Source organism: Aedes aegypti, chromosome 1 (genome assembly GCF_002204515.2).
Source record: "Aedes aegypti strain LVP_AGWG chromosome 1, AaegL5.0 Primary Assembly, whole genome shotgun sequence".
NCBI lineage: Eukaryota > Metazoa > Arthropoda > Insecta > Diptera > Culicidae > Aedes > Aedes aegypti.
Genome location: NC_035107.1, coordinates 188,872,665 through 188,890,577, shown reverse-complemented (window position 1 = coordinate 188,890,577; position 17,913 = coordinate 188,872,665). Strand labels below are relative to the sequence as shown.

At 36.5% G+C, this 17,913-nt stretch overlaps 2 protein-coding genes across 4 annotated transcripts in view; both read right to left on the bottom strand.

Annotated features, from left to right (window-relative positions):
* On the bottom strand, positions 1-13,029 carry LOC5578693 (serine protease 7). Its single transcript, XM_021855366.1, has 4 exons — positions 12,918-13,029; positions 787-1,264; positions 417-718; positions 1-351 (listed from the first exon to the last, which is right to left on the bottom strand). Exons 1-4 carry the CDS (start codon positions 12,982-12,984, stop codon positions 62-64), a joined length of 1,137 nt encoding a protein of 378 aa, XP_021711058.1. The 5' UTR covers positions 12,985-13,029; the 3' UTR covers positions 1-61.
* A 118-nt stretch (positions 13,030-13,147) lies between these two features.
* The window catches only part of LOC110679707 (serine protease 7-like), a 58,920-nt gene continuing 54,154 nt past the window's right edge, over positions 13,148-17,913 (bottom strand). For 2 of the 3 annotated variants that reach the window (XM_021855322.1, XM_021855335.1), the window contains exon 4: positions 13,321-13,725. In XM_021855322.1, coding sequence (XP_021711014.1) covers positions 13,427-13,725 — 299 coding nt within the window. In that variant the 3' untranslated portion in view covers positions 13,321-13,426. Of the gene's footprint in view, positions 13,249-13,320; positions 13,726-17,913 lie in introns of those variants that run through there. The other variant, XM_021855327.1, reaches the window with a different exon arrangement.

The following is a 17,913-nucleotide window of genomic DNA, read 5'->3' as shown; positions in this document are numbered from 1 at the left end:
TATTTAAATTTCAATATAAAGGTAACGTTTCGACAATTTCTCGCTATAAATAACATTGCGATCATTCTTTTATCATGCTCTTAATCCAGTCTACATAGCTAGTCACTCGCGTATAAACTCCTGGCCATCCTTCCAGTCCACATTTATGACCAAACGAAACGATTCCCTCAATGGTCCAGTACAGCTTTTGGCTCATAAGTGGCCCACCTGAATCTCCTGAACACGAATCGATATTGAATTCAGCGCCAGCACACAGTTGCCCCTCGCCGATTGTAATCTTTGACCACTTTTGTCTACATTGCTGTTGATCAACGATCGGAACCACAGCTTTCTGTTTTATCCCGCTAAAACCTGCAATTGGTTAATTTGATTGGTTACATCTGTATGAAGTTTTGAACTAATATGAAAATATTCACGTTGTTGCCCGGTGTGACCAAATCCTGTGATAGACACTTTCCGGCCTGGTCGAGAGCCAGCAAAGGATGCATCTGGCAGACAAACCGGAGTTACAAATGAATTCAACACGGCATCTCGCTCCAGTCTGATCAACGCGATATCATGGTGCTGATTGGGGTCCGTTTTACTGTAACCGGGGTGTATAATAATATCTTCAAAGCCAATATTCTGCGGTGGATCGGCACAAATGCGATAGAGTTCATCTTCTTCGTCACAGTCTATTTCATTAGAAGTGTCGTGATCTCCAAGACGTATGTTGACACTGGAACGATTCGCAACGGTCAGTTAAACTTTTATTGTCGATTAATCCATTGGAAGCAATAAACTTACAATCGCTCTCCAGCATCTAGGTGCTCATTGTCCAAACAGTGTGCCGCTGTAAGAACATACCGACGGTTGATCAGCGATCCACCACACTTGAATGCCTCAACGCCTTTTCGGTTGACATAGTTGAGCAGGGCTAACCATGGGAATTCCTCCAAGCTGGTGTCGAAGCCACCAAGAATCTTGTCTACCAACATGTCCAGTCCACATTCGAATTGGGACGGATCCGGTAGCAAGCCACTCGATACAGCAAGAGTAGTCCTGGCGGTGGTGGTTGATGTAGATGTCTCCGTTGTGGTGTTCGCAACATGTCTAACTCTATCAGGACAACAAATTTTCGGAGGGTTTAGACTGCATCGTGATCGTTGTACAAAGTTAAGCTCATCTTGGTTGAGAATACGATCTTCAGTGAAGTAATCATTGAAACTGCGACACTCTTGCCGTTGTACGCAACGCCCTTCGCGTCGATTCGGGGTTTCGCAGGCTGAAAATGATATACAAATTATTACAATTGTTGTCTTTTTTATAGTGGCTTTATGCTCTTAGTGAGTTCGCCATTTAAAACTACAGAATCTTCTTCATCGCGCATCTTACTCTTTTGCACAAATTATTTCTGCTGACGAAAGTTTTGAAACTACCTTTAGCAATAAAATCGTACTTTTCAGTGCTGTTTTATGAACCTATTGATCCCTTTTCGATCCTTGTTAGGAGCCGTGCCTTAGATTTGTCGATGACCCGATGGCGGAAATTATATTTCGTTAGCGGTTGTATTCGTTCTTAGACAAACCCTCTTAGAAAGTTACTTTTGAATATACAATGGATATGATTGCTCTCACGAAGAAACAGAAAAAGAAATCTCTGCAATAACAACTTTCTTTCTAACTAGTGGGTATAAAAATTGTCATATAAAAGGGCTTAAATGGTAAAAAGGCATTTCTTTGGCACGCGACCTTCCATCAAAGGGTTAATTGATAATTTTCTAAATTGCATCGAAATGACAAATCACTAGTGTGAAGGTTATTTCCCAAAATCTTTCGTAGTCTAAATTTACAAAGTTGAAAATGATCATCGGTCTCAAAATAACATTCTGTGTAAAAAATAGATTTTTTGTAAAGATTTAGAGGTGACGCAAAAAGCATGTGCAGTTTCTCAATTTAAGTGACTCAGAAAAAAATTGGTGTGCTTTTCAGCTTATTTCGATGATTGTTTCAGGACAAACAATCACCTCAAAATAAAATGACGAAAAAAAAATATGAAACGTTTTCTTAGAATGCGGGTTTGGCCCTGCGGTAACTCTGCCTAACTACTGTTAAAAAGCAATACTATAGACACAGTTTAAGAAAACTTATATGTTTGTAGAAGACAAAGAGCGAAGAAGAAAGAGAGAAATAAGAAATACCACAGAAGGATGTAAGTGTAATGAACTTACAGTTCGATACATTGTTTGTAATTATACAAGTAAAAATTTAGCCTAGGTAAATAAATTATTGAAGTAAATTTGAATTTATATTCCCCGTTACATACACCGCAATTTGTATTCCCTACAAGAGCTCTTCTAACTATATATTCATGCGCGCTCAAACAGAATCGAGCAAGCGAATTTTAAGAATAAACAGAAGAGTACCGTAAAACGGGGTATCTTTGATAATAAGGGTAACTTTAACATACTAAACAAACTATCATAATTACTGTTAATCGGTTAAGCAAAACTAATGCAAAACTAAATAATATTAGTAACACACATCATGTAAGAGCTATTTTCATTTGAATTGAGAACATTTGGAACTTTATATACGAATATTAAAAAATGCTACAATTTAAGCGTTTTCAATGCAATCTAATCTACGATCACTATTTGATGTAGTTTTGAATTGTTGGTCACTTGTCTTTTAAAACCTAGTTATCATAGAACTTCAATATGGTCTCAAATCTCTTAGCGAATATCATTTTCACAAACTGGGACCATTTTTATAATCTAAGTCAGTAATTTCCATATAGCGTTAAACGCCTAGAGCTATGCAACGCCCTATAAATTTTCCGTAGTTCGTTCAATTTTGTTCGATGTATACTCCACTATCAAAGTTACCTCAAAACAGAAAACCGACTTTCTATTTCCGTAATCCATTCTTAAATATTTCATCCAAATATGTAAATGTTGTGTTTTAATTTTTTAAAACAAGTACTGCCACCTATAGCTCGTGACTATATACTGTATTTTGGTTTTTGAAAGATATAAGCACGTTCACAAAAATGTTTTATGTGATTTTTTTCATTTAGCTAATATGGGGTAACATTGATCATCCATGTAAACAACGTTCGGTAATATTTAAAATGACGTTACTTACATAAATCATGGCCCCTGAAGCCGAATATGGTGTCCAAACGCTTACATCTCATTTACTTTTTGAGTTATTTTAGAATTAAAAACATCTCGAACAGCGGAATACGCCTAAAGGTAGGCAATTTCCTAAGGGAATTCTACATTCTTAACAGTAATTCGTTAATGTTGCCTAATTGAACATACTTATAAAAGTTTTGACAGCGGAATCGTTTTTGGCGATGCCATTTTTAGTGAGAACCGCATTTTCCTTGCTCATATCGCTTGCAGAACTTATGTGAGACATGAATCTTCGGTAGAGCCATCCTTAACCATTGAAATCATTGTTTCGCAAACTTGACAAATTTACGCATAAAGTTAACGCAATTTTTGCAAAAATCTTAATTTTTAAAAGCTCATAAATATAAGAAAGAGAAGCCACATTCATGCTTTGGAAATGTTTCATCAATAAATGATGAAACCAACTTATTACGAGATGAGTCCTTCCGATCAATGTTACCCCGCTGATCAATGATACCCCGGATTACGGTATATGAAAAATAATATATCCATTCTGAATAAATCTTTTGGCGAACTATCAAGTGCAATCGATAACTAGGATATCAGTAGGGTGCAGAACCACTTGGGCATTTCCATGATTCACTTTGGCAGGGGGGGGTTTTCTCGACTAAAATTTCTGAAATTTACAATAAGAAGCGCTTTAGTACGATGCATATTGTGGCCAAATATGAGCTCTGTAGCTTTTAAAAAACTCCACTGCCCAGGTGAATCAAAAGTTCCAAGAATACGATCCGGCTATCAAAGTTACCCCGTTTTACGGTAGCGTATAAGATTTGGACCATAAGGAAGCATGTAAGCGCATGTATCCCTTACAATATAGCGTCGGTTGTTGGCCATCGACCTCTGGGAAACCCTATTCAGGATTTATTGACCTTTTGGCTCGTAATTAGAGAATTTCGGATAGGCTCGATTGGTGATATTCGTTGCAATTCGAATGATCTTTAAAGACCTGGGAGGTCAAATCCAGTAGAGACGATTTTCAGAAAAATTGCGCCATATCTGAGGGTTTCTGACTGCTTCGTTCTGTATTGTAGAAGAGGCAAGAGTACACCCGATTCTGTTTTGGCACGGATTTTTTTTTTACATGGTCGTGCAAAAAAGTTTCCATACATTTTTTTTTTTTACACGAAATGTCGAGAAATGGGGTTACTTTTTTTTGCACGGTTTTTGAAATTTTGAACTGAAAACTTTTTTTGCACGGTACGCATCCCCCGTGCAAAAAAGAATCGGGTGTAGTTCACTTTCAGTTCCGCGTCGTTAGGTGTTTTATCAGGTATCAATAGTGACATTTCTTCGAATTTATTGATTCAAATTCAATTTCTCTCTTTAGTTAGTGAAAGTAGTTTGCGATCCCGATAAATTGTGATAGCAATAGGAATCGCGCGAATGTGGATATTTTGGTAAACAAGTATGTGCTCTGTGGTGTAATAAGCAGGCATTACAATCTCATCTGATCGAAGAGATCATCCTCATAAGCTGGAAAGATATTGTCTTCAACCCAAGAGCGCATTGGAAAGATTCCATCATTCAATCATATACATTTAGAGATTTTCTTGACAACTCCTTGCTATGCAAATCAATTTGCTAATGAATCATTATTCAATAAAGTAATTTGTTGTTAGTCTTCTGACTAACTTTGCCACAGATAAAACTATTGCTGGCGAATTCCAAACCCAAGATTAATTCAATAAAGAACTGAAATACAGCTAAATTGAATTGTGATATTAACCTCTCTATGATGGCTATTTTTGTATTGTGTTCTCTGTAAAACGGGTCGAATGAAGACTTCTACTTCATAGGATTTGTGCTAACTTACGAATCTCGGCCGCGTAACTTATGATCACGTCTGGTTTTATGAGTATTGCAAATGAAGAAATTAACCGGAATCTACGAAATTTTACGGTACGGTAGTTTAGCCTACCAAAGTATTCAGCTGATGAGATTCCAGTGATAATTTACCGGAATCTTTGAAATTAACCAAGTGAGTTCATGTGCCAAAAATATTCCTCCATTCCGTTCCTCTAAATGTCCCAGAGCCTTATATAGTCGGTGACAAAAGTTAGTAATCAAATGCTGTTTTCCATACAAATCGCCCAAAATTTGGGGATCTGTATCTCAGCTTCTGGTAGGCCGAATTGAAATTTGGATGAAGAACTACAAATAACCTGAAGTGTTGTGTATACTGAGCTCATTATATTTCAACCATTTTCCGATGAGTTTCAGAAGATTGGTCAAAGAGAAAAGTAAAGGCCCAAACGCAATGATAGCGGAACGGCAACGGAATGCGGAACCGGTTCGCCAGCGATAATCATACCATCTCGACTGAGCTGTCAATGGATGAACGAGAACCAACACTGAATCGACAAGCAAATTATAGTTCATGCTGGCGAACCGGTTCCGCTTTCCGTTGCCGTTCCGCTATCATTGTGTTTGGGCCTTAAGTAACCGAGTGATTTTTGATTTTCTTAAAAAACGTGTTTGCAGAATTGCAGAATCACAATCTCATAATGTGCTGCATTTTATCATAGTTACAGAGAGCGATACGTGAGAGATTCTCCCAATTTTCTCAGGATTCAATCCCTGGGCGTAGACGACGGCCGTAGCGCGGGCGCGATTGCTGCGGACATCGCAGAGATGGGCTGTAGGCAATCGTCAATTTGGTGGGTTAACCTACAAGCGATCAGCGTAGAACGATGCACTAAACGTCGCAATGGGTCGAGCCACCCCCCGATCAGATGCAGCGTCGTTCACACCAACGAGACCACCCACATTGGTTCTGCTGTTATAGTACTGTAAGGGAACGTCCATAACCTGGGCAAATGTTATCTTTAATGCAATGATGATTTTTCCAAATTTGAACGAAAATCTGGTTTGTCATGTTTGATGATTGCTGGTGATTAAATGATGGATTCTTGAACCTCAAATTGATCACGCGTTCACAATTTTCTGTGATTTCTGCAAAGCATGTAATGAACTACAGACCGGTGTCCTATGAAACGCATTCCTATAACACGCATTCCTATTACACGTACTCCTATAAGACACAGTAGAGCGTTATAGGAGACCAAGGGCTTATGGGTTTTCATCAATTTGGGAGTGTTGTTGAATATCTTGTATATCCCAAGAGATAGCACAGTACTGTCTTAAGCGAAGTTTCAACACTCAGTACGATCTATCTTTAGAAATTGAGGATCACCCTTTTAGTTGAGAACTTGGCCGGTAGGGGCGCTTTTTCTAACTTGCACTATATGAACCTTTAGTGATAAGAATGCAAACTTTGTAACATATGATATCTCTAGATCCTGACGATTTGGAAGGTTAGTGTCTTCGAAAGAGTTGTTCAGTAGTTCAAGAGCTAACATGTGGTTGTCAATCAGGTACGGAGTCACGCTACCAGGCGGCGCTAATAAGCAAAATCTTGAATCTCTGGGATCAAAATTTGTTAGCCATTGTTACTGAACAACTTTGCCGAAGACGCCATCTTTCCAAGTAGTAAGGATCCTGAGATATTTGCATACATGTTCCTGAATTCTATCAAGGATTCTTCAAATAATCTCTTTGGAGGAATTTCTCTGGAGATTTTTAGTGATCCAAGGATTTTTCCAAAAGTTCTTCCAATGTTATCTTTGAGTAACACAGTGCTGACCCGATTTTGTCAACCCCTTTTCAAGGTGAACTTTTCGCTGCTATAATTTCAAAATGGATATTCCGCAAATCTTTTTCGTCCCGGTTCAAGAGACTATGAATATGCATAACATAGTAGAGAAAGAAAACTGTTAATTTGTTTTAGTTTTTAAGGGGAGCTGAAAAACGTTTCGAAAAAGGGGCTGACAAAATCGGGTCATTTGTACACCTGTAAAAAATCTTTTATTATTACTTGTTCAATTAATTATGAATCGTGGTTTACGGCTAACCAGCCGAGTGGAAGTTTAACAACTACCGGAGAACTAAACATTGCATATATTTTACAATTGGAATAAATATTCCATCCAATTTCAAAATACGTGTAATATTTAGATTTTTGGTAGTTGTTAAACTTTCACTCGGCTGGTTAGCCGTACACCACGACTCATAATTAATTAAACAAGTATTTATCCGCTACCGATCGTTTGAGAACGTCACGACCCTTTGGAAGCCCGCACTATAGAAATCTTAGCCAGCACGTCATTGGTAGGTAGTGTGTGGTAATACCACACTGGTGGTACTTCAATACCTAACAAATAATGCGCTCTCTATCTAGGCATTGGATATAAATAGAAAGCGTTGTGTATGAATGGGCATCTAATTCTTCCGAAAGAGATGCGGTTTGCGAAAGAGGACCACGTGATTATTGAGCTGAAATTGAGTTCAGGTTAACGGCTGCGTCCATGAGCAGTGCTGGAAAAATTCGCATCACGAAGCAGCTCACGAGTGTATACCAACGCATAACAAACATCACAGACTCGGGATCTGGCTAGGTGTGAGTAAGCCCGCACCCGTCTGCTCGGGAGAACATGTCAAAAGAAGTAGCAACAAGCTCGCGAGCGTTTACTCGCGAGTAACCGAGCAAGGTGTGATTTATTATGGTTTTGACAGACAAATTAATTGTATAACCATCATATCGACAGTAAACTACTAGTTTGTAGTCAAAAGCCCTTGAAAACCATAAATCTCGGAGGGTAAGCAGCTTTTTCCCAAAAGCACAATATGACTCTGAGCAGCTCCGAACACGTTCGCGAATCACTTTTAGCTTCAGTTACTCGGGAGTCGACAGATGCGAGTAAGCCAGCGCTCTGACGCTCGGGAGCGTTTGGTTTTGTTTTTGTTCTAGTTCAGATGAAGCGTTCCCCACTTTCCATCACTGTCCATGAGTCCTCTCGTGGCTTAGGGGTAACGCGCCCTATTTAGTTGTGAGTTCGATTCTCACCGTTTCACGCTTTTAACTTTATCGCAAATTTCACATCAATTTATCCATTTAATTCAATTGAAAAATATATGTAATGCGTTGTTTTTCGATAGCTTTTATTATTATATTTCAAAAAAATTATCTGGATTCTTTAATAATTTATAACAACAAGCTTCTCCAAGAATCAAAATAGCACCCTAAGATCACCAAAACATCTAAAGAGACATTCACTGTGTAATTTGAAGGAAACTCCTGACAGTTATTTTCTCAGGAGCTCCTCTTAGCATTCATTTAAATATAATTTGTGAGATTTCTCCAGAATATTAACCTGAGATTCTCATGTATATGATCTAGAGAATTCCTGAAAAAATCATCTAGGGGTTTTCTTCACGAATTTATTCTAAAAAAGCTTCAAAAAATTTTCAGGAAATGCTCCAAAAATTTATCCAGGGATTTTTCCAAAAATTCTTTGCAGAAATCTATGGATTCCAAGAAGTAATATAATGAAAATGTTCCTTCGATTCTGTAGATTTACTTTTGGTAGTGTTCTCAGAAAGATTCAATGATAAATAAATAAATAATAATTGATTAAATGAAACTCAAAACAGACATTGGAAGTCTTGAAAAAAATTATAAACTGGAAAATTTTCTTGCTGCAATATTTGGAGGAATTCTAAGAAAAAATATTCTACGGAAGTCAAAGGATTAATTCATTTCTATATGCTACTTTGTTATAATTAATGGAAGAAATCAAAACGTTAGTTTAGGTACTTATTCTTTAAATTCATATGAGTTTTTAAGAAATCTTCAAAAGAACGTCTGGGAGACTTGTTAAGTAAAATACTTGGACAAATCTCCGAGAAAGCCCCAAAGAAGTGCTTGAAGAAATTCTTGCAGGAATCTTTATAAGATCTGTTTTATGTGATACCTTGAGTCATTCCTAGAAAAATCCGAGAAGGAATACAAAAACAAGCAGTGGAAATTCCCAAACAAATAACAAATCTCTGAAGAATTTCGCATACTTTCATGAAAAAGGCTAAAGAAATTGTTAGGATAATATTCTAAAACTACTTAAGACAACCTAATTGAAATATTGGTGAAGTTTGTGGTTTGATGAAAAGTAATTCCGGAATGTTAATGGAAAATCAGTAAGAGTTTCTAAAAGATTTCTTGAAGGAGTTATCGCGTTTATATCAGAACTTACTTTTTGTTTAGGATGCATTTCATCAAGGATTTCCAGCGAAAGTTAATTAAAAATGTTTAAAGAGAGTTATCAGGTTCAATTACTAAAAGAATATCTTACTTCAGTAAGTTATTACCAAAGATATCCCAAGAAAATAAACTGGAAGAATTTTGAAGGAAAATTGAGGTGATTCTTGAAAAACTTTAATTTGTAAGGCGTAATTATGAATGAAATTTCCGATTAACTTCGAGAGGGAATGCATGAATATGGACTCTTCCTTAGCCGAGTAGTTAAACTCCGCGGCTACAAAGCAAAGCCATGCTGAAGGCAACTCCCAGCCAGTCCAAGATCATTTTGTAATTAAAATTTCCTGCCACACGATATACGAATGCAAAAATGACAATTTTGGTAAAGAATGCACTCGGTTAATAACTGTGGAAGGGCTCATTGAACACTAAGCTGAGAAGTAGGCTCTGTCCCATTGAGGACGTGATGCCAAGAAGAAGAAGAACATAAAGAAACCTAAAAAATATATTTAAAGGAATTCCCAAATCATAGACTAATACTTGGAGGAATCCTTACAAGCTTTCCAGTTTGTGCTTTGCTAAAATTACTGAAACAGCTTATGATGTAATCAACCGCATTAAAAAAAAAAGAATGATCAGGATTCCATACATGAATTCTTGGAGGCGTCTTGAAAGAAATTTTTTGCGAAATATTTGTAAAGATTTCATATAGATTCTCGGTTGAATCAAGGATAATCTTCTGAAAAAAAATGTAAGAGATAATAGGTAATAGTAGGTAGTTTACATAACAAGTTGCAGAATGATGATATTTACAGCACGAGTCGTACATTTATCCGACGAGGCTTGCCGAGTTAGATAATAACGACGAGTGCTGTAAAAATCTGATTCTGCAGCGAGTTGCCTACAACATTTTCAGTTTTGTAGAAGGGCACTCGAGTGTATAAGAATTTATATCGGAATGCATTCATCATTGTTCTACAATTTCTGAAAATTGTTGTACCATGATTCATCACGCAACTCAAAACGGTTGCGTAAAAAAGCGTTACGTAATAGCCATTACGCAACTGATTTCAATTGCGTAATGGCTATTAACGCCCTGCAAAATTCGGTGCAGGAAAGTAGGCCGTTTCATGACAGATAGGCGTGATGAAAAACAGCCTTTTACGATGATAAATTGCAAAAAATATCTTACGATATTGCTGAGGACTCGCTAGATAAATACGAGCTACTCCCAAGCACGATTTCTGGAATAAATTATTGAAATGTTTAAAAAATCAATATTGAAATAAAAAAAAACTTGAACAACATATAGTGGAATATAAAGAGGAATCCAATAAGAATTTACTGATGAATATCTTCTATCGGAATCCTTGACAAATTCTTCGAAGAATGTTTGTATGAACTCATTTTAAGATAACATAATAGATTCTTGACAAAAACCTTTTGAATTTCATAACCGATTTGAGGAAGATTCCTCACAAGATCCATTGCGGATTGTTGATTAACCAAATGATTTCTAGTAAGATCTTTGGCAGAAGTCTAATTCTTAGTTGGACTCCAAGAACTATTCAACTATGAATACAAATGATTGTTGAAGACCATCTTTTGAAAACCTGTACGAAATATTTACCCTTTTAGCAAACCAGTTGACTTTGATCTTGCTTTTCATCGACCAGGGAGGGACAACGGAACCAGCCCCCTCACTGGGCTACTCCAATGGTAAATGCTGATTAACATTAAGTTTAACCAAACTATGATGACAGTGTTGAGTTGCCCTAATGCAGGTATTCTGCACTAGGGCAACTCAAAATTTAGAAAAGTTTGAAAATCCAATCTCCTATACCTTCCTTACCATCCTTATCATAAAAATAGTGTTTTGTGAAATTTTCAGTTTTCTAGGTGGTGATTTAAGGGTGGCCAAAAGACAATGTAGGTTTATATGGAAATTACTATGGAGAAATCTTGAAAAGTGTTCCAAACACGTCAGTACTGTAATGACAGTACAAAATTTACATCCCATAGTGACAACTCATTATTCAAACCTTAATGAAGGATGTTACTAAAGAAATAAATCCCTTTTGATTTAGTTTTGTTTGTGATTTTTGAAGATGTTTTAGGGCTATAATCCCATATGAAGCTAAATAATAGCAAACAAACTCATGAATATTTCATCTCCTATCCGTCAGATTGAATTACACTCTTAGACAAACTTCTTTATTATGACTTGAAGAATAAGATTTCACTTTGGGATGATAAGTTTGTTTTTACATTCCAGTACTTACGTGTTAGGATTTTTTTTTAAATGTCTTCATAGTAATTTCCATATAAACATACATCGTTAGAGTGGTTCTAGATGGAATTCTGAGTGTCCTCTCTAAATTCGAGCTCATTTGGATGAAAACTGAGACTGCACAAGCCCTTCAAAGTTTACACGAGAATTACTATGAGAAAAGCGACCAATTCATTCAATCGGTCACAGTGTTTGCCCATGTGCTCTTGGGGATTTGAGCTACGTTGATACTGTGAGATACATTTATCAGCTACAACTTTGCCGAAGATTGTTTTCAAATCGGACGCCTCAGTAATTAGTTATTGATTTATATCCAGTCACAAATTCTTCAGCAATGCTCATTTAACTTCTGAACAGGCAACATTGCTGCACCTGGCGTGAAAGATAGCACGCACAAATCATGGCTACTATGTTTTACTGCATGTATCCAGTGATGTCTGCAGAACAGTCCAATAATTATAGCCAAAGTTTTACAACTTATTCAAAAACTAATAACTAATTACTGGGGCGTCAGATGTAAAAACGGTCTTCGGGAAAGTTGTAGCTGCTTATTGTATCTCATAGTATCAACGTAGTTCTAATTCCCAAGAGCACATGGGCAAACACTATGACCGATTTAATGAATTGCTTGTGTTTCCCATAGTAATTCCCATATAAACTTTAAACGGCTTGTGCAGTCTCAGTTTTCATCCAAATGAGCTCAAAAACGGATCAAAAACGATTTTTTGAACCACTCTACTACATTGGGTCAGCTTTAAATTACCACCTAGTAAGATGAAAATTTCACAGAACACTATTTTTATGGTAAGGATGGTAAAGAAAATATGGGAATTGCTTTGTTTAGAGAATGAGTTTTCCCTAAGGGATTATAAGTTTGTATTTACATTCCAGTACCAACGTGTTTGAAACATTTCTCAAAATTTCTTCATGTTAATTTCAATAGAAAACTACATCATCTTTGGGCCACCTTTAAATCACCACCTAGAAGGCTGAAAATTTCACAGAACACTATTTTCTTGGTAAGGATGGTAAGGAAGATATGGGAGATTGGATTTTCAAACTTTTTAAAATTTTGAACTGCTCTAATGCGCACAGAAAAAAATATGGTTTCTCTCAAACGACCTTCTAATTATTTTTTGTGCATTATTACTGATGCATGTAAATAACAGAATCAATCCAAACTAAGCTGAGATAATAACTCATTTCACTTTGTTAGCACAATTGTTATATCATGAATTGCTCACATATTCAAATGGTCAGCTTCTTGCAAACATAAATGGTACATGTTTATTATAAAAATTATCACACATAACACAGTTCCATAAGGTTTCAGAACAAAATTCAAGAACTCATACCTTCTTGACATGTCGCAATACTGAAAAATGATAACACTATCTGAGTTATTATGTAAATTGTTAACATTATATGTATTAACTATTATTAACGAAAATATATAAACAAATTAAAGCCTACAAGCCGTAATGGCTGATCGTCAACTGAATGAAGGCAACATAAGGTGGTTCATCTGTCCCCTCTCACACAGTCTCTTCTCTGCGTCAAGTAATGTGTTTGAATCACCAACCAGTTTCTGTGAAGCCGTCTTCATATTATGGAATTTCGTTGTTGATTATATTTCTCTACCAGCATAAATTACAGCAATCACATATTGGAATTCATCAGAGAGTCTTCTTTTTCCCTAGGACAGATTGCTTTAATTCAAACAGGTTCTAAAAAAATCCCCGTAAAGTAACACACCGAGAATAATCAAAGTTTCTTTTTATTTTCAAAACACTCACTTCAGTTCACTTATAATAAATCACTGTACCATATCACCGGTCACATTACATCACTAGAAGCGCACCCATCAGCTCCTGACTTGGTCTCGGATCCAGTTCATGTACGCTTGCACACGGGTGTAAACGCCGGGCCAATCCTCCAGTCCGCAGCGGTTGCCATAGGACACGACCCCCTCCAGGGTCCACACTTTTTGCAGCTTCATCAGAGGGCCACCGGAATCGCCGTGACACGAATCCTTGGCAAAGTCGCCCCCGGCGCAGAGCTGCTTGGGCGTAATTTCGGCTTTTTTGGTAGCAAATTTGGTGCGGCACCGCTCCTGGTCGTACACTTTTATGCCAAGCTTCTGCTTGATCGCACTGCGACTGCCTGTTGATAAAGAAGATAAACAAAACGTGTGAATTAGGTGGATTGCACAGGGGCAGGGGGTATTCGCTTGCAATTAGGTGCGCTTGTTATTGCATGTTTTTGAATAATGATGTCATTTAAGAATTATTTGCCTAACAATGAGTGTTTCGGAGATTCCCCGGTAAATGAGATCATCTTCAATTAAAAGCATAGAAAACGACGCAGATCAATTTTAAAATAAAAACGGCTAAACGATAGCGCGATAGTATTACATATGCATAAAACATAATTCTTGCATCAAGTACCTATCACACTGCACTGTATCTGCAGTGATCGATTTCTCTTCGATTCTTTTTCTAAACGTACAAACTGTGCTCAGGGCTGGTAGCAGTCAGACAGCAAAATAATAGTGACTTTAGTGACCAAAATAGTCAAAATTGTGACCAAAAAGTGATCCTAAAGTGACATGAAAACTACAAGTATTAGTCATAAAAAAGACTAGAAATGAAAATACGTTCCATGTGTATATTAACCAATCTACATATAAGGCGAATTTAGAATGTATAGAACTGCAGTAATTTCGAATCTTTCTTAACAGTTATCTGTCCGAGATTAGACTTGATTGTCATAAATGGTCAAAAAGATATCGCATTTGAGATTTCATTTAGGGATGGTACCCAAATTATGTCACACGAAATTTCGACTTTTTCGACAACCCCCCTCCCCTTGTCACGCTTTTTGTATGAGTCCTCTAAAATTTGTGTAAGGCTTGTCGCGCTATGTTTGACCTCCTCCCCCACTTGGAGCGTGACTTAATTTGTGTACGACCTCTTAACATTTTTTACGAGATGAACATTAACTTAATATAGGTTACTATTTATATATCAGGGTTTCCCAACCGGTGATCCGTGGACCCCCAGGGGGTCGTGACGATCCTTCAGGGGGTCTGCGAAGCCATTGTAAATAAGTGTCGTGATTGATTGATTCATAATTAAACGTAACGAATCGATTACCTTATTCGTATTTCAAAAGTGGTATTTTCGGACCGCATTTTTTTTCTATCTTTATTAACGAGATTTTTGGCCATGGGGCTAGCACATCTCGGGACCAACGGCTTTACTTCTCTTCCGAAGGAAGTCGTCACTATAACTTTTCACGTCATAAGTACTATGTCGGGGATGGGATTCGATCTCAGGTTCTCGACGTGAGAGGGCAGTGTTCTAACCACTACACCAGGTACGTCCCCATTTTTGATACAACTGTAAATTTTAGAGAATGCAGGCCAAGTAAATTTACCTAACCAGCGCACATTGGGGAAATCCGAACCCAAAGGTGGAAAAAATTGATAACTTCCACAATAGAAAGATAAAAAATAAGTTATAGCTCATTCGAAAGGAAATTTTCTCAGGAATCGATTGGTGATGGTTTCGTAAATGTGGGGCCACTCTGGGATAAGCTATGGTGCCCGTTTTGCCCCGATTCCTTGAAAATTTAAGATTTTCATGTTGTTTTGAGTAAAACTGTTTTATTGTGAAGATTATTTCCGATGAAATCCATCATTTCTAGTCCATTCAACAATGTTTCACAGAGAACGTTATAAAAAGATGGAAATTTAGGGAATTATGGGGCCAAATGTACAATGCAATATTTTTGAAGAGGAATTTTTGTTTTAAATTGTTTCAACGTGTTTTTATATTGAAATAAATTTTTAAATAGTCAAAGAATCATGAATATAGCTTGCAGAAGTAGGTTGTATTAAAATTTTTAGAATATGTATGATAATTGTGTATGCTCTATGCAACATATTGTGAATAATTTACCTTCTTATATCACAAATTTCAAACATTTCCAAACGATGTGCGATAGTTTGGGTAAACGATAGTGATCTAAATGATCGATTGCCGTTAGCCTCATTGATAGGAGATAGTGGGAGCATATAGTTTTTTTTTGGCTATTTTTGCCCCAATTCCCCTAAAAACGATTTCTTTCATAATTAATTGAACAGATATCTCCGAATTTAATTTATTATGTGCTAAATTGTTTATTCAGTAGTTGATACAGTATTTAAATCCTAAAACATGGGATACTATGGAGATCTTTTACAAAAAAAAAAATGATTCATTAAGTAACTATTTGCAGTTTTTTTTTTCTGATTGAAACAAATCACTCAGAATTAAATTAGTTAAATTAAAATTGCATTTTGAAGACATTTCATGAGAATAAAATTGCGTGGAAGTGCCCAAGTAGCTCTGCCTATATTTCAACATGGTATATTTTGATTGAAGATGTAGTAGTTAATAATGCTTAATTCAAAATAAATTGATGCTTATACTGAGCTGTTTGGTAATCCAATCCGCATGGTTATTAAATTAATTAACTCATTACGCGTGATAGAGATGGACAAATCATGGGTGAAATTATTGAAAAAATCCAAGTGCTCGGCTGGAATTTGAACCCAGGACTCTTGTATGCTAGACGAGTGCTTTACCAACTAAGCTTCTTCTTCTTCTTTCTGGCGTTACGTCCCAACTGGGACAAAGCCTGCTTCTCAGATTAGTGTTCTTATGAGCACTTCCACAGTTATTAACTGAGAGCTTTCTTTGCCGATTGACCATTTTTGCAAGTGTATATCGTGTGGCAGGTACGATGATACTCTATGCCCTGGGAATCGAGAAAATTTCCTTTACGAAAAGATCCTCGACCGGTGAGATTCGAACCCTCGACCCTCAGCATGGTCATGCTGAATAGCTGCGCGTTTACCGCTACGGCTATCTGGGTCCAACTAAGCTACCGAGCCCGTAAAGCGCTCGTCTAGCATACAAGAGTCCTGGGTTCAAATCCCAGCCGAGCTCGTGGATTTTTTTTTTCATATTTTCACCCATAATTTGTCCATCTTTACCACGCGTAATGAGTTAATTAATTTCAATTTTATGCATTTTAGAAGGCTCTTGAACATGCTTGAAATTCAGTCAAACAGATGTAACCATAATTACTGTTTACAATATTAACAAAGTAAGGTTCACCATGAGGAACATTGATGTCAACCAACAAGCAATCTGTTAACAGCTAATGTAGAGGCAACATAACAAACATAGTAACTATAAACTATACTAATGAAAAGAATGATCGATTTTGGAAAAATCTAGAATTGAGCATTATTAACAACTGCATTATCACTTTTATGATAACTTTTTCTGTAGTGTATGATGGCAATTGGAATATTGAATACCAAATATCCATATAAAGACAAAATTATTTCCCGAATAATTTCTTGTAAAATGCAATTTGACTCTCACGAAATTGCTACAGTAATAATTGAATAACTAACCTGATCCTGAGAAATTTGTTGCAATCAGAAAAAAACGGCTGATGATTTATTGATGGATTCATTTTTGATTTTTTTTTATTTGGTAATTTTTTTTTTGTTTATGTGTAAAAGATCCCCAAAATCTCCTATGTTCTAGGATTTAAATACTGTATCAGATACAGAATAAACAATTCAGTACATTATAAATTTGATTTAGGAAAACAAGTTGAATTAATTACGAAAGAAATCGTGTTCAGGGGAATTGGGGCAAAAATAGCCAAAAAACTATATGCTCCCACTATCTCCTATCAATGAGGCTAACGGCAATCGATCATTTAGATCAATATCGTTTACCCAAACTATCGCACATCGTTTGGAAATGATTGGAATTTGTGATATAAGAAGGTAAATTATTCACAATATGTTGCATAGAGCATACATAATTATCATACATATTCTGCAAATTTTACTACAACTTATTTCTGCAAACTATATTCATGATTATTTGACTATTTTAGAATTTATTTCAATAAAAACCACGTTGAAACAATTTAAAACAAATATTCCTCTTCAAAAATAATTCATTGTACATTTGGCCCCATAATCCCCTAAATTTCCATCTTTTTATAACGTTCTCTGTGAAACATTGTTGATTGGACTATAAATGATGGATTTCATCGGAAATAATCTCCACAATAAAATAGTTTTACTCAAAACAACATGAAAATCTAAAATTTTCAAGGAATTGGGGCAAAACGGGCACCATAGCTTATCCCAGAGTGGCCCCACATTCACGAAACCATCACCAATCGATTTCCTTTCGAATGAGCTATAAAACTTATTTTTTATCTTTCTATTGTGGAAGTTATCAATTTTTTCCACCTTTGGGTTCGGTATTCCCC

What these genes read in the sequence shown, in the direction of transcription:
- LOC5578693 (XM_021855366.1), bottom strand. Translation starts at nt 12,984, where the DNA reads ATGTTAACAATTTACATAATAACTCAGATAGTGTTATCATTTTTCAGT. An exon ending in TATTGCGACATGTCAAGAAG is followed by an intron (nt 1,265 to 12,917) that starts GTATGAGTTCTT and finishes TATCATTTTCAG; the next exon opens with CCTGCGAAACCCCGAATCGA. An exon ending in TGGTCACACCGGGCAACAAC is followed by an intron (nt 352 to 416) that starts GTGAATATTTTC and finishes AACCAATTGCAG; the next exon opens with GTTTTAGCGGGATAAAACAG.